Source organism: Pelodiscus sinensis, chromosome 6, assembly GCF_049634645.1.
Source record: "Pelodiscus sinensis isolate JC-2024 chromosome 6, ASM4963464v1, whole genome shotgun sequence".
NCBI lineage: Eukaryota > Metazoa > Chordata > Testudines > Trionychidae > Pelodiscus > Pelodiscus sinensis.
The window spans coordinates 29,380,262-29,402,616 of NC_134716.1; the positions used below are offsets into that span (position 1 = coordinate 29,380,262).

At 41.0% G+C, this 22,355-nt stretch overlaps 1 protein-coding gene across 3 annotated transcripts in view; it reads left to right on the forward strand.

The window, feature by feature from the left end:
- Nucleotides 1–22,355, forward strand: part of GLIS3 (GLIS family zinc finger 3) — a 300,109-nt gene that overhangs the window by 64,054 nt on the left and 213,700 nt on the right. For 2 of the 3 annotated variants that reach the window (XM_075931641.1, XM_006115134.4), the window contains exons 3-4: nt 5,728–5,932; nt 11,760–12,873. In XM_075931641.1, the coding sequence (XP_075787756.1) occupies nt 5,728–5,932; nt 11,760–12,873 (1,319 nt within the window). Of the gene's footprint in view, nt 1–5,727; nt 5,933–9,167; nt 9,423–11,759; nt 12,874–22,355 lie in introns of those variants that run through there. The other variant, XM_025180729.2, reaches the window with a different exon arrangement.

A 22,355-nucleotide genomic window follows, 5' to 3' on the forward strand; every position in this document is an offset into this window, starting at 1 on the left:
AATGATATCAGCATGGAAGCATGTCATTTGGATTGGTGGCCGAAGCATGAAGGGATATATGAATGTTTAATATAACTAGGACACAAATAGCTAGAAATGCTGGTTACAACAGTGCCATGCAAACACCCATTCTCATTTTTTATGACATTGTAAATAAGAAATGGGAAAAATTATCCCCTGTAAGTGCAAACAAACTTGTTTGTCTTAGCAACTGGCTGAACAAGAAGTAGGACTGGGTGGATTTGTAAGCACTAACACTTTACATTGTTTTGTTTTTGAGTGCACTACAGTACATATATGAGGTGAATTGAAAAATACTTTCTTAATGGTGCTAAATCCTGCTGGAAAGGGATAACAAGTGGAGTTCCACAAGGGTCTGTTTTGGGACCCGTACTGTTCAATATCTTCATCAATGATGTAGATATTGGGATAGAGAGTACGCTTATTAAGTTTGCAGATGATACCAAACTGGGTGGGGTTGCAACTTCTTTGGAGGATAGGGACATAATTCAAAATGACCTTAGCAAGTTAGGGAAATGGTCAGAGGTAAACAGGATGAGGTTTAATAAAGAGAAATGCAAAGTGCTCTACTTAGGAAGGAACAATCAGTTCCATACATACAAGATGGGAAGCGACTGTCTAGGAAGGAGCATGGCGGAAAGGGATCTAGGGGTCATAGTGGACCACAAGTTGAATATGAGTCAACAGTGTGATGCTGCTGCAAAAAAAGCAAATATGATTCTAGGTTGTATCAACAGGTGTGTTGTAAGCAAAACTCGTGAAGTCATTCTGCCGCTCTACTCTGCACTAGTTAGGCCTCAGCTGGAGTACTGTGTCCAGTTCTGGGCGCCACATTTCAAGAAAGATGTGGAGAAATTGGAAAGGGTACAGAGAAGAGCGACAAGAATGATTAAAGGTTTAGAGAACATGACCTATGAAGCCAGGCTTCATGAACTGGGCTTGTTTAGTTTGGAAAAAAGAAGATTAAGGGGGGACATGATAGCGGTTTTCAAATATCTAAAAGGGTGTCACAAGGAGGAAGGAGAAAATTTGTTCCTCTTGGTTTCTGAGGACAGGACAAGGAGTAATGGGCTTAAAGTGCAGCAAGGGAGGTTTTGATTGGACATTAGGAAAAAATTCCTAACTGTCAGGGTGATCAAATATTGGAATAAATTGCCAAGGGAGGTGGTGGAATCTCCCTCTCTGGAGATATTTAAGAACAGGTTAGATAGACATCTGTCAGGGATGGTGTAGACAGAGTTTGGTCCTGCCTTGAGGGCGGGGGCTGGACTCGATGACCTCTCGAAGTCCCTTCCAGTTCTATGATTCTATGGTTTTTACAATGCAAATATTTGTAATATAAATAAGTGAGCACTCTACACAGTGCATTCTGTGTTGTAAACTGAAATCAAATGTTTCAAACAGAGAAGCATCCAAAATATTTAAAACATTTCAGTTTGGATTCTATTGTTTAGCACTGTGTTTAAAACTGTAAATACTCACAATTCATTGTTTAATCATGATTCTTTTTGTGTGTGTTAATCAACAGCCTTTTCCAATGTACCTTCTTTGAGAAGGGGTGATCAGAAATGTGTGCAGTACTCAAGATATGGGCATACCATGAATTTATATAGTAGCGTTATGACATTTATTGCCTTGCTATCTCTTCCTTTCCTAATGGTTCTTAACATTCTGATAGCTTTTTTTGTGTGTGGCTGTCACAGCATATTGAGTAGATGTTTTCAAAGGGCTATCCACAATGACTCCAAGATCTCTTTGGTGAGTTGTAACAACTAATTTAGTTCTCATTATTTTGTGTGTATATAGTTGGGATTATGTTTTCCAATGTGCACCACTTTGCATTTTATTAACCTTGAATTTCATCTTCCATTTTGTTGTCCAGATGCTCAGTTTTGGGAGGTCCTTTTGTAACTGTGCTTTTGATTTAACTATCTTGATTAATATTGTATCATCTTCCAATTTTATCATCTCTCTAGTTAACCCTTTTTTCAGATCATTATGGATCTGTTGAATATCACTAGTCCAGGACTGATCCCTAGGGCACACTATGATTTACCTCTCTCCAATTAGAAAACTGCTCATTTATTTCTACCCTTCGTTTCCTGTTTTTAACCAGTTGCTACTCCAAGACAACTTTCTTTGTTATCCCACGACTGCTTACTTTTCTTAAGAGCCTTTGGTGAGAACCTTGTCAAAGGTTTTCAAAGGTTTTCCTGAAAGTTCAAATGCACTGGATCACCCTTATCCATATGTTTGTTGACCCCTCTTCCCTCTCAAAGAAGTCTAATGGATTGGTGAGGCATGACTTTCCTTTACAGCCAGAGAGCTGCTGTTTTGATACATGGAAACTCCCTCACTGGAGATTTTCAAAGGTTTTCACTTGTCTTGCATAATTTAGACACAAAGAAATTCTGTATTTGGCAGGGGGCTAAACAAGATAACCCTTGCTGTCCCTTCTAATCTTATGGTTCTATAGAGGTAGTGCTAAATCACGCTATATGGAATTCTCTTTGCATACTTACTTTTAGGGAGACAAAGCCCCTTTCTACCAATATGATCCACATCCATAAAGAACTGTATAAAAGCTTCTTATGCTTCAGTGTTATTTTTAACCTTTTTATTTGGAACATTTCAGGGTCTCTTTCATGCTCGTTGACTGTTAAGATGCTTTAATGCATTTTCCTTGCTCTGCAGAGAGCAGCTTGGCAGAATATTAAACTATAGCTACTCAGATCAGTAGGAAATTACTGTCATTCTGCTGTTAAATTAGGAATGGAAAGCACGTGTGAAAGCTGCCAGTGCTTGTAATTTATAGGTAGTCCCGCTGCCTTGTGGCTACGTCCTTTTAGGTTGCACAAGCAAATCACAGTCAGGTCTGCAGTTGATGAAATCCATAGATACTGCTGGAAATAGTGATTCAGTAGGTAGTACCCTAATCTCTGAGTCTGAACCAACAGTCAGTTTTAGGTATGTGTGGATGATGTGCCTCACATGGGAACACAAAAAACTCTTGGTAGAGAGGAGGGAACAGCAGCAAGAACAATTATTTAAAATAGGAAGAAAGTAGGTGTGTTAATGTGCAAGCCTTATGAAGTGGGAAGTTCCCAATGTAAGGGGACTAAGTAGTATTGTTAATTCCTGTAGTAGTTCTGTCGCTTCTAAAAATATGTAATATTGGCATGGAGCACTGAACCTATGCTGTGGTTTTGTGGCATGGGTGCTGTGTTGATTGTTATGGTCAGATTGGATGAAAAACTCATAGGTGATAAAGATTCTGGGTTATTTCTTGTAAGGAGAGTATTGCTAATCCTTATAACCTCATCACATTTCAGGTTGGATTATTAAGGGTTGCCTGATTTATTTCCTCTTGTAGTTCCAATTAGATGCAATATTCTTCACTTCTTGTCCTAAATACAGTAGTGTAGCATTGGCCCTGTGTAAATGTAAGCTATTTCTATTATTAGTACTCAACTAGAGAGAAAGGTAATAGTTTAAAAAGAAGTGTAGAACTGTAAAACTGACATAAATAAGCCTTGCCCACTCTTCTTTGAAATGTTTGCCATATCATGTGGACTTCTTGAGTAGTATACTTTGATCATTTCCTCCTAGATTTAAAGTGAATCCAGTTTGATCAGGAGGAGATTGAAAGATATGGATTGTTTCTTAAGCCTGCCTTTGCTATGGATGCCTTTGTCATCTTCCCCCCCTGTACTTTTTGAAAATTGACTTATGAATATGAATATGCATAACTCAAAGGTGCTTTAGGCAAAATGCATCACGTGACATATTTTTAAAGTTACAGTCTGCTGAATGTGTACATTCTATTTCTGTGCCTGTAACTCATTTCTTAGTGTATTAGGCTCTATTTATAATTCTAAAAGTGCTTATAAGGGCCATCAGTGATATTTCAGAAACATAATGGCTCAGTACTCAAATCAGTCATTTGTGAATGGCTTTGGTTTTCCTGTAAGTCTGAATTGTGGTTGGTCCTGCAAAGACACATGGTCAGGCCACCTGATGCTGGTGCCCATTTTGGATCTTGTACTTTTCCACTCAAGGTGAGAAAAGTTTGAACTGAACACAAGAATTCCTGCTCTGGGCAAAGGGTATAATTATAAAGCTGAAAAACCAAACAGTAGGGGAAGTTGTTAGATGTCGGAAACCCCCACCTACCACCCAAATTGCCTGCTGGAAACATTTTGAGTATGGGGAAGGATTGGGCCCAAACTAGGAGGCTGCCTAGCTTGTGAAAAATATAATTAAAACTGCTGTTAGGGTAAGAATGTGCATGCAACAAGTTTCTTTAGTGTATTAGGCTTAATTGGTATGTGTTTCTGTTTATTTTGGCTTAATAATTCACTTTGATCTGTCTGTTCCAATCACTTAAATTCTACTTTTAAAACTTTTGTTTATTATCAAGCCTAATTTAAATAATAGACATCTGGGGAGGGAAGAGGGGAAGCCAGAGGTGTGCATGTCTCTCTTTTATTGACAAAGAGTATGAACATCTTATGAACTTTTTCTGTGTAAAACTTTTATACAGAGTAAGATGATTTACTTGGGGTTTCAGTCTCTTTTGAGGGCCGTGTTCCTTTTTGGATGTTGTCAAGGCCCTTCCCAGAGCTGAGCTGGTTCAGTGTCTGTGTTGCTCTGCTGGGGGGTTGTTGCCCTAACTCTGAGCCTTGGCTGGGAGAGACCAGAGCTTCTGGCCTAGCAGGACAGGGTTATGTGGTGCCCCAGAGGGCAAGTAGGTTGGCTCAGTGGCACGATCAGCACACTAGGAGACCGCTCAAAGAGGACCTCTGTGATCAAACCCATTGCAGCCCTTAACCTGACATCTGTGAAGTTCAGAAACCTTTGAGCACTCTTAATAAGAAATGCATATCAGACCTTCATGATACAACTCATAAACTGACAAAGTGAAGAATAATTTAAATCAGCAGTAAGAGACTTCTCATTGTGTTCACCTTGTGTTTTCTAGCTTGGGGAGGATTTGGAACAAAGAACAAATAAAGTTATAAATAATTTTAGTGCTTATACCTAACTGTATTGTCAGTGAAATTATTTTACTTTATATCTTCCTTTCATGTATTTGAAATGTATTTAAACTCATTCATCTTCTCTTCCGTAAACAAACACCATCTATTAAACTTTCCTTCTGTAGTCTTAAATCATTATCTTTAGGACAGAAAATATTGTGAATGTTTTGCAGTTATGGCCACTTGCCTGCACTCTTGACAGTTTCCCCTAATGCTGTATAGAAGTCTATCAAGCTGAATCATGGCAATATTAATTAAAGGCTTTTAAAGCGCTATCTATGTGCGGTAGGAGAGAACTCCAGGAAGATTTTCTCTGCACTGTGAGCCTTAAGAGAAACTCTGACACAGCTAGAGTTTCTCCTAGGGCTCCAAACTTCCATTGGGCTGCAGGCTGCAATGGTGAGCTGGTCTCATTTTGCAGAGCATACAACGTGAATACTCCTCATACTCATTCTGACCTTGTTTGATTAGCATGAATAATTGATTTATATATTTACAGAAAATTAAAAGGCCCACAATCATCTTTCTTCCCAATTGAGGATGCTAAGTTCCAGAAATTTCTCCTCCTTGGTTCCATAGAAATGGACCCAACACAACTGTGAATTCTCTGTTCTTGTCATGTGTAAAAGGGACATGAAAACTAATCTGCCTTGCTTATTTTTATCAGGTCATGCCTATGGGCCTTGGGGCAAGTCTATTGGAAGAGGCAGCTGCAACAATCTAGTTGTCACCAGCAGTCCCATGATGGTTCAGCGACTGGGACCTATATCACCTCCTGCTAACCAGGTCTCAAAAGGATGCAACCAGCTCAGTCCTAGCTTACAGAGGGCTATGAATGCTTCAAACTTGAATATACCTCCATCAGATACAAGGTCCCGAGTTACATTTCTTCTCTTCAGTATTACAAAAGAGCTTATTCATTTTACTGTCATTTAAGTACTTAAACACAATCTGTTCTGATTAGTGTAAATGGAATCACTCTGATCCATTCCATCAGTGTTACTAGTGTGGATTTACACCACTGTAACTAAGGCTTTGTTTACACTATAAAGCCTATGGTTGCATAGTTGTGCCAGTATAGTCTTCTGGTGAAACCACAGCCTATAGTGACAGAAGGAATTTATCTGTTGGGGCGACTGAAGCACTCCTCCACCAGCATAGCTGTATACATACTGGGGATTTTGTTGGTTGGGCTGGGGTTTTTGTTCCACAATCTAGACTGACATACCGATGCCCATATAACTTTTAGGTGTAGACCAAACTTAAAAGCTGAACTTGGTCCAGAGGTTACATGCTTTGTAGTTATTTTACTGGATGAAGGTTTTCATAACTGAATACAAATTATGTTTTTACAATGAAAAAATTGTGGCTTATTAAGTGACTTGTGGGATGGCAATAACAAAACTCCTAGCAGTAAATCCTCCTGGGCCAGGATTCACTGTATTTTTTTTTTGCCTGGAACAGATTTAAGAGATTTAGGTTCGACGTGAGGAAAAACTTCATAACTGTCAGAGTGGTTAAGCACTGGAATAAATTGCTTAGGGAGATTGGAGATTTTTAAGAGCAGGTTAGACAAACATCTGTCGGGGTGGTCTAGATGATACTTGGTCCTGCCATGAGTGCAGAGGACTAGACTTGATGACCTCTCAAAGTTTCTTCCAGTTCTATGATTCTTTGATTTCAAGTATTCATTTTTGGGCTCTTCTGTTGCTGAATTTTAATTGACTTTGGTAATTTCATTTTAAAGAGACTTGCTAAGGATGAACTGAAATGATCAGCATGTCAGAATTCATGGTCCTATGTTTTTCCTTTTAATAGCCTATCAGTAACTAACACCCAATGGATACCACAGGGAATTCTGATATTTTGACATTTTGCTTTCATCCTGAATTGGAATGAAAAGTCAAAATATTGAAACTTGTCCCAAAAAGTTTCAATTCAGAAATGTTGAAATGTTTCATTTTGGGTTGGATCAACATTAAACTGCATCTGCTGAAGCTGTAGCAGAGTGATATGTGTGTTGTAGTTGAGGGCTTGATGACGCCATTCTTCTGTATGGGTTGGGCAGGCCTATATTTCCTATGATACCCCGTACGCAGGTGCTGAAACTTGGGGAGCAGTGAGTGCTGCAGCACCCCCTGGTTTGAAGTGGCTTTCATTATATACAGGTTTACAGTTTGGTTCACTTGCTCTCAGGACCACCACTATAAAAATTGTTCCTGCACCTCTGGCCATGCAATGCCATAATCCATGGTGGCAGCTTAGCCAGATGGAGATTAATGTTGACTACATCCAAATCAAATGTTCTATTTTGATTATACCAATGGGACCAGAACTGGGACTTAGGAATGCAGAGAGTTCTTTCAGAGGAAGCAAAGAATTTTGAATTCAGGAGATTATACATAAGTAAAGGGCAACAAGGTTTTCACTGTCATTCTTGTTTGCTTCTAAAATTCAAATCGGCAGTTGACGTTGCATTTCTCATTATAAAGAGAATGAGTAATAATATTCATAAATAGAAATGCCTTGTAGATAAACTTAATAGAGTCTGGTCCAAACCCTCAGCTGGTATAAACTGAAGTAAATGAAGGTGTGCCAATTTATACCAGCTTCAGATCTGGCTCTCTGTATTATATTACCCTTCCAGATCCTCAGTTTTTACACTGGTATATATATTGTCCCCTGTAAGTATTTACTCATGAGCGTGGGGCAGATATTCAAATGAATTCATTGCTGACACACTGTTTCTACTTGTGAATACTAAACACTTGACATTTTGGCCATAATCAAGTTTAATTTCATAAAATGCAACTAAAAAAATAAATGAGCATGCCCATCTATTTGCATTTTAAACACTTCAATATCTTTCTGAATGAGCTTGAGCCTGATGCCCATCTGGTTATTTTTTGATTTTTGAATGGGCAAATGTTGGTTTATTTGTAAAGGAGGAATAGTCATACCAAATTAATTAAGCTAAAAAAATCCCAACTTTTTTCCTAGAAAAATACTTAACCTACCATGTAAAAAAATCATATTTTATTACCTTTCACTTACTTAGTCATCAAATGGTACGTTCATCTCTTTTTAGTGCCGTAGTATGTAGGTTACACTGCAGCCTGGAATTTGTGCCCTTATAGAGGCCTAAACAAAAGCAAGACTTTTCTCTTACAACAGTGTGTGGACCACAGGACACTGGGACCAGGCATGCAGAAATAATTGTGGGATGCTATACAGTCATTTACTTCTCACTATGGAACAGCTGGTTGAGGAGTGGCAGTGAATAGATAGCTCCATGTCTCCAACAGAGCACATCAGCCAGCTGAACTGAATGAGTCCCTGGGAGCTGCAACGTACTGCCTTCTTAGAGCAGGGAGGCAATTAGGACTCCCTGAGACTCAGGTTTTTTTCCTGAGATGCTCCTGGAGTGGTTTGTTCTTGTGGTGCACTCTTACCCTGAATGAACCTAAATTACTGTTAGCTGCTGAGGCCTTTGATTAATTGACTCTTGACCATTGTACAATGCTTGTTCTGTTAAGTAATAGTAGAACTTACAGAAGCCCTGCCTTCTTGGCTAAGGGCCATAAAGTGTTTCAGTACAAACACGCACAGTTAGGATTTTTTAGCTGTTAACTATACAACTATGTTGAAACGAGTGTCAAAAGCTACCTACGTTTTCCTTACCTAGTGTTGTGTACACTTTTCCAACTGTACTAATCTGATCAAAAGTTCTACTAGTCTCAGATGTGAAAAGGTCTAGTATCAAACAAAATCATGTCAAGGACAGCCAGCATACAATTGCATCATTTGTGTAAACCTTGGTAAACATTTCCTCATTTACTGAAAATATCACACCAGTCATTGTTTAGAACTTGCTCCAGCTCATGCTGAATTCAGTGATAAGAATCTTATTGATTTAAAATGGGATTAGGGTTTGGCTTCAATCAAAACTGATAGCAAGACTGTGAACTAACACACTCTCTCACACACATATTCAGTACCAGTACAATTGCTTTGTAGAAACAAGTGGAATTTTGGCTTTATTTGCATTGAGTGTTGCCCCCACTTCTGACATCATTGTTCCATTATGACATTAGTATTGAACCTCCACTGAATAATAGCAAAAATCTGGGACTTTGTAAATCTATTTCAAGGAAAGAGGAGGAAAGATCTGTACTACTACTCTGGGAATTGATGTTGCCATGATAGATCCGCTGGCCATCAATTTATCGTGTCTGTTTAGACATGATAAATTGAACTCTAAGCACTCTCCAATTGATGCCGATTATCTACCAGAATGAGAAGAATAGCCAGTGTTGATGAGAGAGCAGCCCCCGCCGATCTGACCACACACAAGATGCTGCAGTAAGTAGATTGACATCAGCTACATTATTTGCATAGCTGAAGTCCTTTTTGATTAAATTGACGGTGGGGGTTAGTGTAGACAAGGACAGAGATGTACAGTCTGGGTATGTTCTAATTGTAATTTCCTTTAATTACATACCTACTTCAGTTCATACATACTTTCAGAAATGAAATAGGCAAAAGGCATGCAGGTCCGTTTTAGCCCAACACCCTTGCCTAGTTTTTAGGGCTGAACTGTTTTTCAATAATTGACTCTATTCAAATGCCAAGGCAGAGAACAATCTTTCCTGCTGCTTGCACAGTCCTCTCTCTCTTGAAACTGGATCTGTGGAATGTGCATAACAAACAGAAAGGCAAAGGAGCATATCTCCCCAAGTGTCAAAACTTGCTTGCACTCTACGGACAAGAACTAGGAAGACTATAGAATAGGTAACAGCATCACCCTAGTACTGCTTGCTATAGCAACATCTGGAATATATGCAAATATCAGATGAGGTTTATTTCTCTTTTTTTGTTTTCTTACTGTAATTTTTGAACAATAAAAGTACACAGTAAAATATTAACCAATTGTTTGTGGCAATATTTGTGTGTAACACCCAGCTAGGCATAGTTTTTTTAGATTAGATTAAAATACAGAAAGAAATACTTACCCTGTTGCTAAGTGCCCAGACAATTTTTTTCATTATTTAGTAGTTTTCTTATGGTATTGATCACAGCCTATGACCTTCCCCCACCCGAGCCTTAATTAAATTAGCCTTTGCCTTGTGTAGTAGGTAAGCTATTATACTAATTTTCAGAGCCAGACTGATGGTGCATCTAAGGAGGGCTTAACTTGAAATAAGACACATTAATTGAGCTATGTCGATTGCATTGCTTTTTTCAAAATTAGGAGCATCTCCACAGCACTTATTTTGAAACACTCTTCCACCGACTTCCCTTACTCCTCGTACAATGAGGGTTACAGGAGTCAGAGTAAGAAGTCCTCCAGCTTGTCAGTATTTTGACATTATTTTGAAATAACTGCCTGCTGTGTGGACACTGACTGACTAAGTTATTTCAAAATAATGTTGCTGTGTAGATGTACCTCCAGGCTCAGAAAGACTAGATAACTTTACACAGTCACACAAGAGGCAAGTGGCAGAACCGGAGGTAGTAGCCAGGTCTCCAGTGCCTTAATCAAAACTCTGCTTCTTAAAAACATGTAACTATTTTAACCCATATCTGTCTGTAGGTCTTGGTGTTTATAAGTCATTCATCACCTCATCGCTCTTTGAGAATTCCACAGATATTAAAGAACTTATCATCCTAACACCCTCAAAGCTGTGGGGGTAGGGAGTGGGGGAAGTTCTATTGTCCCCATGTTACAGCTGGGGAACCAAAGCCCAGAGAGATGTATGACTTGCTTACAGTCACCCAGCACGCTTGTGCTGTTGTTGGGAATTGTAGCCACATCCTCCCTCGCCTCATCCTTCCTCTTTGTGGAAACCAGTCCCATTATTGGCCTAAGATGTTAAGGTTCTTTTGTTATTAAACTTACGAAAATTTCCCTATATTTGTGGGAAGGATTTTCCTGACAGATTAGGAAGGTGAGAATTTCTGAAATGTGTGCTCTGACTCCGATATAGAAACATTATTAAAACAAATGTTATAGTTAGAGTTATAGTTTTAATTAAAATAAAGAAGAGCTACAGTTTGAGATTTTGTACAGCTAGATATTTTGTGCATTTAATTCTTGAGTTATATCTTTAAAGAAAAGTGATATTTACCAGCTTGTATCATTCACAGTCTATAATTACCTTTGGGTATAATACTTATTTCTTTATTTATTCATCAACTTCCTATTTTTCCTCCCATTCCTGTCATCAAAAAAGATGGATCGGCAGATCAATTCAATAGAAATTAATATTTGTTTTAATAAAAAGGGGATGTTTTGCACTCAGGGTCTTCTTGTGGTCCCATTGAAGTCAATGACAAAGTTCCTGTTGACATCAGTGTTGCAGGAGCCAGGGCCTTATAGAGTAACTTTCATTTAAGACTCTCTTAAAATACTTCACAGATTTTCAGTTGGCTCCAACCTAGCAGCTGGCTTTTGAGCTATCCAGTTTATGCATGTGGTGCCTGTGTGTGCCTGCAGGTGTAGTAACTGAGCAGGCAAACCTTTAGATACGTAAAATTAAAAGTCAGTTTTTAAAAATATTGGCCCGCTGTGACACTATGTGCTCAACTAAGAGAAGATGGAAGACCAGCTCATTAGTACAGTAATATATATATTTACAAAACAAACTTTTAAAGTGACTTTCTAAAATCTCAGTCTTTCTTTTTCTTCCCTTATTCCAGGTCCCTCATGTCACGTGAGTCTTTGGCCTCTACAGCATTAAGCCTGTCAGAAAGTCAGTCAACATTGAGTCTGAAACATGAGTGGTCTCATGGGTGCAGGATTCTTCCTTCCCTTCCTTCCAACCAAGGATCCCAAAATGGCAGTGAGCTAGGGGACATACTGAGTATTCCACCTGGAACATCCATGTCCAACAATGGTGTATCTAATTCATTACCGTCTTACTTGTTTGGTATGGAAAATAACCATTCTCCTTACCCTAGCCCTCGCCATTCTTCAACCCGATCTCATTCAGCTCGCTCCAAAAAAAGGGCCCTCTCTCTGTCTCCTTTGTCTGATGGCATTGGGATTGACTTCAATACAATCATACGTACATCCCCAACCTCGCTGGTTGCCTACATCAATGGTTCAAGGACGTCACCAGCAAACATATCCCCGCAACCTGAGGTCTACGGGCATTTCTTGGGAGTAAGAGGAAGCTGTATTCCCCAGCCTTGCTCTATTCCAAACACTCAGAAAGGTCTTCTTGTGGCTAACAGCAACATCACCCTCCCAGGTTATGGTGAAAACGGAACAGTGGAATACCAGCGGATGCAGCAGTTGGAACAAAGTACCTTACAGTCAGCAGTCATGAACAACATGATGATTCAACAAGGTATGCCTCTCATAGACAGCCAGCCAATGGGCATGTTAAAAAGTGAACGTGTGGATGATTTTTCGGGCAGCACAATTGACATGCCTCCTCCTCCCCCTCCACCACAAGGTCCCCCACCCCCTTACCATGCACATCAACACCGACATCAGCATGACCTCATAAACCATTCCCATCAACTTGCCTTGCCGCCTTCTGCCCAGGGCCCTCTATTGGATGAGGATGGTGAATTAGATGATTACAATGGTAAACACTGTTGTCGCTGGATAGATTGCAGTGCTCTGTATGAGCAGCAAGAGGAACTAGTGCGGCACATAGAAAAAGTTCATATAGACCAGAGAAAGGGAGAGGACTTCACTTGTTTCTGGGCAGGATGCCCTCGAAGATACAAACCATTTAATGCCCGCTACAAACTGCTGATTCACATGAGAGTTCATTCAGGAGAGAAGCCAAACAAATGCACGGTAAGTCTAAAATGACAGATCCTCTCAGATAGAAGTACAGTTCACTGCTTATGCAAGTTTAGATAAGATTTAATTCTGCATTAATGTCTGCTGGTAAACAGATTTTTTTTAAATTAGTATAAATGAACAACTGACCATATTTCCACTTACATAGTTAGGGAGATGTGTTCTCTAATATCAGCTCTTTACATTTCATTTTTTCTGCCATTCCAATTATTTCTGTATTCAACCTGAGAAAGAGTCGTATAAAACCTTCACAAAGCAAAGAGTGTGAACTTATCTACACGATAAACAGGAAAATACTGTGGAATATTTATCGCTGATTGTAATTAAATTGGCTTGTTTAAATTAACACATTTCCCCTGAGCAGTTGGGTGGTTGTTTCTATTAGGAGAAATAGATGATGGAGTCAGATTTTCTTCGTTGCAATCCTGAGTGTTTATAAAGAATGTACTAAGTCCTGTTTCCCTGAACACAATAGGTCTCAAACAATATGAGAGAGCTTTTTTTTTTCTGGACAGTCCCTTGCATCTTTCACTTAGCGCTCTATCCATGAAGCATTCTCTCAAAGGATGTTCACAAGGCCAGCTACCGGTGCTTTTCTGACTGTGTGTGGGACTATCTTTTTGCTGCTCTGTGTGCTCCTCCTCCCTTAGAGAGACACAACTGCAAGCAAATCAATTGCCCCTCACAATAAATATATTTCCCAGGAATAACTGCTGATGGGAATTCAACTAGGAGGAACTTACTTGGTTTTCTGTATGTTGTGGAAAATGAATTCATCCAGGGAAACAAGCTATTATCAGTCTGCTTCCCAGTAATTGTTTTTGGATATAATATGTAGAGAGAAATTCCTCTCTTACTATATCAGTAAAAACTTCACAGGGAGTAATAAAAACATTTGTGAGACTAGTTAATGCTTTATTGTCATTGTAAGGAGCCTGAACTTTTCATTATGACAAAAAAGATAGGCATGACATAAATATAGTATCAGCAACGCTAAAAACGAATTAATGTTTTACAAAATCAATGTAACCCTTAGGGCAACAGGAAGGATTTGCTGCATTGCAAATTATTTTTTTTCAACCTTAAAATGAATAGCATGTGTTTTACCTTAGGATGGGTAGAAATGATTGGGTATAGCAATGTTCCTGAACCCAATGAACTTTGTGTATATAACGTATTCTTCTATGTCACTGGAAGTATGAAATATGTGGTAAAACAAAGTCCAGTTATCACATAGGGAAGGAACTAGACAAAACAGAGCCTTCTGTTCTTTTGTATGGTTGGTACTTTCTGATTTTACTGGATTTCCACCCTAAGCATTAATGTATAATCGCTGTAATTCTGAATTATTCCTGATTAATTTTAGAGGGAAAACATACCATGTCTCTACTTATATTAGATTAATAGGGGAGGTGTTGTTCTCTTGTGCTCGGTCAAATGCCAATATAATCTCTACCCAAAACTATATTTTTCAAGATTGAGTCTTTACACAATTAATTTGTGGTACCATCTATTACATAATTTTCAGATATTCATAAGGTGAAAAGGCCACTGTGCCAATGAGCTAACAATCTCAGAGATTGACTAACAGACAGTGGCTGAGATTTATTACGCAAATCAATTGTATTCATTGTAGACAGTACAATGGAGGAAGGGGCTCTTTAAGAAGGACTTATTTAATGCAATGTATCACAAGGAAGAGAGCAGAAAAAAATTTGCTTCTATGATAAGTGAAGAGGGGGGAAAATATTGGGGTAGAGGAAAGGGGGGGGAAATGGTGAGTCGAGAGAGGGAGGTGGTCACATTAATGTTTTCTTAATTTTATCTTGGAAATAAATTGATGATATCCTATGCAGATACTGAAGTTGAGGTAGGAAGAGAGGGTTAGAAGAATGAGTCAAAAGTGTCAATAAAAAGTGGATGAGATCATGAGCATGGGTTTCAGCGAAGCTGGGGAAGTAGAGCTGTTGAACTAACAAGATGGCAGAACTTCAAGAGGGGAGAACAAATTTGTAGTCATGGTCATGTGATTTCTTCCAGAAGTGCTCAGGAGCATGAGAGCAGGAACAGAACAAAGTGGTGTTAAGGGTGAGACAGAGTTAGAAGTCAGCAGAGCAGACCCCAAGAGACAAGGGTGGTAGACTCTGAGGATGGAGAGACTCAACAACCAGATTAATGGGAAAAAATGGAAGAAAAGGCAGGGAGCAGAGGACTGAGAGCAGATGAGAAGTCTTCAACACTGATGAACTGGAGGTCACAGAAAGGTTGTGTGTCAGGTTGTGGGAGCACAGCACTGATGGGTGATGGTGAAAGTGACCAAGTGATGCTTAGAAAAGTGGAAGTGAGCAGCAGAGAGATTAGAGAATGCCATGGGTATAGAATAATAAGTCAAGTGAATGGGTCTTTTGGTGACCTGGGCTGCAGGTTGAATTAAGAGGTGAAGGCAAGGAGATGTGCAGTTGTTGGTCGGATGGGTCATCAACATGAAATCTGAAGTCACTGAAACTAAGTGTTAGAGATGGTGAGGAGAGGAAGAGAGAGCACCAGGAGCTAAAATCTGAGAAGGAAGCTGATGGGAAGAGTTTGATGGGTGTGGATGACGGCAACATGGGGCGGGAGAGAATCAAAGAGACCATTGGAGTGCTGCTCAGAGGATAAAGAATGGAAGAGGGAGGAAGGAAGATTGGAAACACCCCTAGTGGGAGAAGAGAAACCCAGCACTGCCACTGTGGTCCAATCCAGGGCAGGGAGTGTGAGAAAAAGCAAGAGCTTCACATGGGAGGGCAGCAGCAGATAGATGCCACATCAGACAAAGGTATTTGTTATACTCTGTCAGTGCCAGGAAATGGAAGGGGTGAGGTCTAAAGAAGTTGTGGGTGAGTCAGAGCCTTTTAGTGGTGAAGTTGGCATTCCAGAGACAGTAAGAGAAGGAAATGAAATACATAACCCTAAAGTAATAAGCTAACTGTGTCCTACTGCATGAACATTTCTATGAAATCATGGTTCTTAGCACCAGGCAATTGTCAGCAATGAAGAAAAAGCCTCCTTTTATTCATGTGTCAGAAAAGGCCATGGTCAGTGCATTCATCCTCCCATATTCTGTGTAGCTGTCTATCTTCTGGATTCATTGTCAATGTATTATATGGTGCATTTGACTATTTTACCGAATCTCCTAGTATTGTAATGACATTGCTTTTCAATGTGTCATCAACACAATATAGAGTCAAAGATGCTTCTAAAGTGTAGTATGCCAATACGAATAGAACTTGTCAGTCCCCGTAATACACGAGGTTCGAAGGGATGCCGGAAAGGATGAGACCACAACTGGGGTTTTTAAAAAGCACAAACTGATTTTATTTTGATGACGCCAGACAATCATCAGAACAAAAATTAAACAGATTGCCAGACAACACAAAACAATTCCCTGAGGCTTTTCTAAATCACAATAATTCCCAATAACTGCCCAGGGGTTAGGAACAGTTGAATTAACACTGGTATTGTCCATAGGGCTGATTATTTACACAACTTTATACAAGGAAAGAGTAAAAAACCTAAACCACAACTATTTATAAACTAACTTAGTAACTTTTTAGCCACTGTTACTTGACAAGCAATAAGGACAACTAAAAAATCAATTAGGATAGGGATGATGGCGGGCGGGAGGGGGGGGGGAGGCGTTATACCAGTTCTGGAATCGGCAGGAACACAAGTACCAGTCACATGCTCATAAACTATCTCCACTCGGGTCGACCAACTCGGAGTACGCTCAGTAAGACTCGAGAGCGGGGGGTGCAAGGCGTCTGGGTGATCAGGCCAGGCGTTCACTCGATGCGAGTCCCCAGTGAGAGAGGGGCTGCCTGCCTGTTTTATTGCCTGTGAACTTATCACCCCATAGGTTGGTTTTTGCTGCAGTGGGTGGAGTAGCAGGCCTGAGCACAAGTCAGCCCATTGGCTGATCTTTTACTGCAATGGGTGGAGCGAGCAGGGGAAGATTATTAATTTACATGCTCTTATATGGAAAACACTCCACCTCACAGACAGAGCCCCCTATACCAGCCTTAGAGGTATCACAGGCTATGGCTCCCTGCGACGGGCAGCCATTGTTGTAGTTCTGACTTGGACAGAACTAATGCAGACTAAGATCCCTAATTAATTGGTACGGTTAAGTTGAACTAGAGAATTCAGCCTGTCCTTCTTACAAATAACCTTTCATCATTCATAAGGAACTGCTAAACCCCAAATATTTTATTTCCCAATGAGTATACACATTTAAGTTACGCAGGGCTGCACAGGCAAGGTTAAAAATGTCTCCAATAAAAAATTTCTCCATGGAAGTAAATGGATTTACACCAGGGATTAACTTGTTTCTTTATGTTGATGAAACAGAGATTTGGAGTAGCATGTAACATATAGCTGATGTAGTCACTGATTGCATCTGGTGGTGACAAGGTAATCCGCTATGATTCTGAAAAATATATAACAGGAGTGTATGCTATGAGTCAACCAACTGACTGTAGATAGGAGAGACTAATGTTTGTGTTTTTAGATTGCAATTTAAGTGACATGCTCTGTGGATTTCATTCCTCCAAACCCAGAATATACTTGTATGATCATAATAAGAGCTAATAGACATGAAACAGTGAAAGCAACAGTTACCAAGGTCTGTGTCACTGTAAAGAAGTGATTATTCAGTGAAACTAGAGTGTAGTAGACAAAACTTGCAGATTGGTTCTAAATGGACTTACTCTAATACAGTGAGTTGTTCTGTACCTATCTGAGATTTGGCTGGATCTACTGTTAGAACTATACATTCAGATTAGGCACTAGTCTTGGCTATCCCATCTGGTACATTTTTCTGAGCTAATGAAAATCCTAGTACATTTTTTTTAAGTTGGAGAATGTTTCATGCATCGAAGGGATTTTCCCACTGTTGAATGTGTTTGAAGAAGGAATTCCATGAATTGCTTGTTAACACTTAGTTATCCTAAAGCCAATTAGAACTCCCCTAGGATTCTGTCTTCCATGTGTAAATCTGGGATGATTACTTAGGGGCTTCTCTCGCTATTTTCCAATCATCAGGTTGGGAAACCAAAAGAAAGTTTCCAGAACATTACAAATACTAACTTAGGGTATGTCTACACTACAGCACTAATTCGAACTAACTTAATTTGAATTAGTTAATTCAAACTAAGCTAATTCGAACTAGTGCATCTAGACCTAAAAACTAATTCAAATTAGTGTTTTGCGAATTCGAACTAGCATGTCCACATTGAGTGGACCCTGAACCGAAGTTAAGGCTGGCCGGAACCAGTGCCGGCAGGGCATCAGGTCAGGACTTAGAGCGTGTAGCTGCTGCCTCAGGCTAGCCAAGGGCTGTGTTTAAAGGGACCTGACCCCCACCCCGAACAGACAGTTCTCAGGGTTCCCCGCTCGCTTGTCTAACTCGAGGGACACCAAAGCAGTCCTTTCTTGGAATGCCCTGAGTGCCCGCACTCAGCACATCACAGCACTCAGCCATCAGCCCGGCTGCACTTGCCGCAGGCTGCCATCCGGGGGGTGTGTGTCAATCGGGGGGACTGTCAGGATCTAGAAGGCCCTGCAGGAGAGCTTCCACCCTGAGGAGCCCGCAGAGCCACCCCAGTCCTCCCCATCGGGGGCTCGTACCCCATTTCTCCCTCACCTCCTTCCACTTACCCCTCCCTAGCCCCCCTTCCTGATGTAAAAAATAAAGGACACGTATGTTCAAAAATAGAAACTCTCTTTATTTAATAAAACTGGGGTGGGGGGATTAACCTCTGGGGAGACTGGGAAAAGGAGGTGCGAGAGGGGAAGAGAGAGGGTGGGAGAGGGAAGGGGGATACCTGGGGGGACGGAGCTGGAAGGGGGAAGCCAGGGGAAGAAGGAGGAGGGGAAGTATAAAACTATGGTACGCCATATCTTCAGTAATGTGTACAGATGTGGTCTCCTCACCTTAAAAGAGATGTTTTGGCCTTGGAAAGGGTTCAGAAAAGGGCAACTAAAATGATTAGGGGTTTGGAACAGGTCCCATATGAAGAGAGGCTAAAGAGACTGGGACTTTTCAGCTTAGAATAGAAGAGACTGAGGGGGGATATGATAGAGGTATATAAAATCATGAGCGGTGTGGAGAGGGTGCATAAAGAAAAGTTCTTCATTAGTTCCCATAATAGAAGGACTAGAGGACACCAAAGGAAAGGAATGGGTAGCAGGCTTCAAACTAATAAAAGAAAGTTCTTCTTCATAAAGCAAATAGTCAATCTGTGGAACTCCTTGCCACAGGAGGCTGTGAAGGCTAGAACTATAACAGAGTTTAAAGAGAAGTTAGATAAAGTCATGGAGGTTGGGTCCATGGAGTGCTACTAGCCAGGGGGTAGGAATGGTATCCCTGGCCTCTGTTTGTGGAAGGCTGGAGATGGATGGCACGAGACAAATGGCTTGGTCATTGTCTTTGGTCCATCCCCTGCGGGGTAGCTGGTGTTGGCCGCTGTCGGCAGACAGGCTACTGGGCTAGATGGACCTTTGGTCTGACCCAGTACAGCCATTGTAAGCTCAGGGCTCAGGGTCTGACCCAGTACAGCCATTCTTATGTTCTTACGTTCTTACGTTCTGGGCTCAGGGTTAGGGGTCTCAGACTTAGGGTTGATTTTCATGCAAACCTGCTCCTGGGTGGCCAGGCTGGCAGCTATCCTGCCCTAGACGGCCACTTGCCTGTGCCTAGTGCGGAGGTTGTGGACATTGGAGGCCTCCCCCCAAACCTGGATGAGGTCCACCATCTCCGTACTAGACCAGGCGGGCACCCACCTCTTGCGGCCCCAGGCAGGCTTCTGGGAGCCGCCAGCCTGGTTCCGGGAAGAGGCGGAGGGCTGGGTGGCAGCAGGTGGCTGGCTCATGCCGTGCCAGGTGCAGGGTCTGCTGGCTAGGTGCTGGCAGGCTTGCACCTGGCACAAGCACCATAGCCAGATCGTGCCTCTTTAAGGGCTCCGGGGCCGGGAGGGGGGGCAGAAGAGTTTCCCTGGTTTGGCCAAGAGTGGCCACCAGGGCAAGCTGGGAAGGGCTAGCCTCCCACTATTTCGAATTAAGTGGCTACACAGCCCTTAATTCGAACTACTTAATTCAAACTGGGCATTAGTCCTCATAGAATGAGGTTTACCTAGTTCGAATTGAGCGCTCCGCTAGTTCGAATTAAGTTTGAACTAGCTGTTTGTATGTGTAGCGCCTATGAAAGTTAATTCGATCTAACGGCTGTTAGTTCGAATTAACTTTGTAGTGTAGACATACCCTTAGATTGTCTTTGTCTAAACTGATATCTAAATGTAAATGTTTCAGGTACTCTAGAGATGCTTTCCCTTTCAAACTAACTACTGTCTCTAATCACACCTGAACTATCTTTAAGCATGCTACTCCATCAGACTTTGCTAAGGGCATAAAGCAAGCGCTGCCATTCCTGTCTGTCTTTGTCCTCTGTGCTGTTAAGTTCAACAATTGTTCCCTGTCAGTACATCTACACAGCACCCTTATCTCGAAATAGGCTGTGCAGTTTGTGCTATGCAAATTGCATAGCTTATTTTGAGGTAATTTCAAAATGTTGAAATAAAGCACTATTCAGAAACATCCCTTAGCCCTTGTGGAATGAGGTTTGCAGGGATGCCAGAATAGCATGCCCGTTATTTTAGTATCTATTCAAAAATAACAGGCTGCTTTAAAGATGAGGAATAGCTATTTCAGGATACTTCCGGTATCCCAAAATAGCTCTGCAGTGTAGAGTAGTTTTTGACAGTCTCTTTTAAATGTTCCTTCAGATGCCCAATGGCACGCGTGCCATGATAGATGTTTTGGTTTCTTTCTTAACACTTGTCCCAGACTCTTCACCATCTCTGGGAAATCTTTTGCGATAAGTGGTCCTTGAACTCTGTGACAAACCTTGGCATTTGTTCTAAATTCATTCAGTAGTATACCTAATATTTTCTGGAGGCATTTGTCTTAGAATGTGTTTAGATGTCTTTTTCTTTTGGTGGATTTCCAGTTTTCACATCCAAATAGTAAAGTGGAAACAACAGCTGAGTTGAAGTATCATAGTTTGATTTTGAAATTTGTAGATTTTTTTTCAATGACCAAATCTTGTTTAAGCTGGTAAATACAGCTGTCACCTTGACAAATCATGACATTATTTCCTTCTGGATAGTCCCAAGGGCTGCTCCTGCTTATGTTAATATTTTTTAAGTATAGGGTAACTATGAAAGATTGAATTTTCCTTTTTACCTAATCTGCTTGATGTGATTTAAATAAATAAAATTAACAATGTTATCCTCCTGTCAGGTCTGAAATAACATTAACTGAGCATCTGTTAAATATCAGAAATATCTTTGGCTTTCTAAATATGTCACATGACATATGAATCTTGCAGTCATATAAAATAGTTGATATATTTACAGAGAAACTAAGATCCTAAAACACTTGCGTTTTTACTAAATGAAACATGAGGAGACATCGTTTATTGTGTATTTATGTATAGTCTGAATAACAGCTGTTCAGAAAATTTCCATAAATATGAAACTTTGGTGACAGCCAAACAATTTTTTGCAAAATCTTCATGGAACTTCTTCCATTTCCTAATGAGCTCCAGTAATGTACCTATATGCATGCACATACATGCAATATATATTACATACAGTAGGGATGTTCGATATCGGTTATTTTAGTAAACATGTAGCTGAAACAATTTTTAGTGGTCACACAGTTACTAAAATGCTTCCTGGGGGCGGGGCCGGCAGCCAGTGGACTCTGAGCTGCTGGCCCCACTCCCAGGGAGCCCCCTACCACCTTGCGCAGTGGCAGGCAGAACGATACACGAGGGGAGCCAATTTAAAAATTAGTTCCCTGAGCAGACCGGCTCCTGCCTGCTATACTGCGCAGCGTGGGGTGGCAGTAGCCCCTGTCAGTGGGGACCCAGGCTCCCCATGGATAGAGTCTGCTCCGGCATCCCACGGAGTATCCTGTGTCTGTGGAGAGCTCAGGCCGGCTGTGGACAGAGGCTGCTCTGTGGAAGTAGCCCCTGTCTGTGGAAGGCCCAAGCTCCCTGTGGAGAGAGGCTGCTCTGGCATCCCACCTCCCTCACCCCCACTGCTGCTTCTGATACAGAGGCAGCGATGTGGGGAGGGCAGCAGGCAGCTCTGTGGAGCCGGTGCTCGTGAGGAGCTAGTGCTCTGTATGATGCAGCAAGGCGGGGCAGGCAGCTCCATGGGAACTGGCACACATGGGATATGTCTACACTGCAACACTACTTCAGGGTACCAGAGTATCCCAAAATAGCTATCCTGTGTCTTAACAGCAAGCCTGTTATTTCGGGCTCTCTGTCCCAACATCCCTCATTCTATGAGGAGTAAGGGACATTTCAGAATAGCGCTTTATTTTAAAATTTGGCACTGTGTAGACAGCACCAAATGATTACATAAGCTATT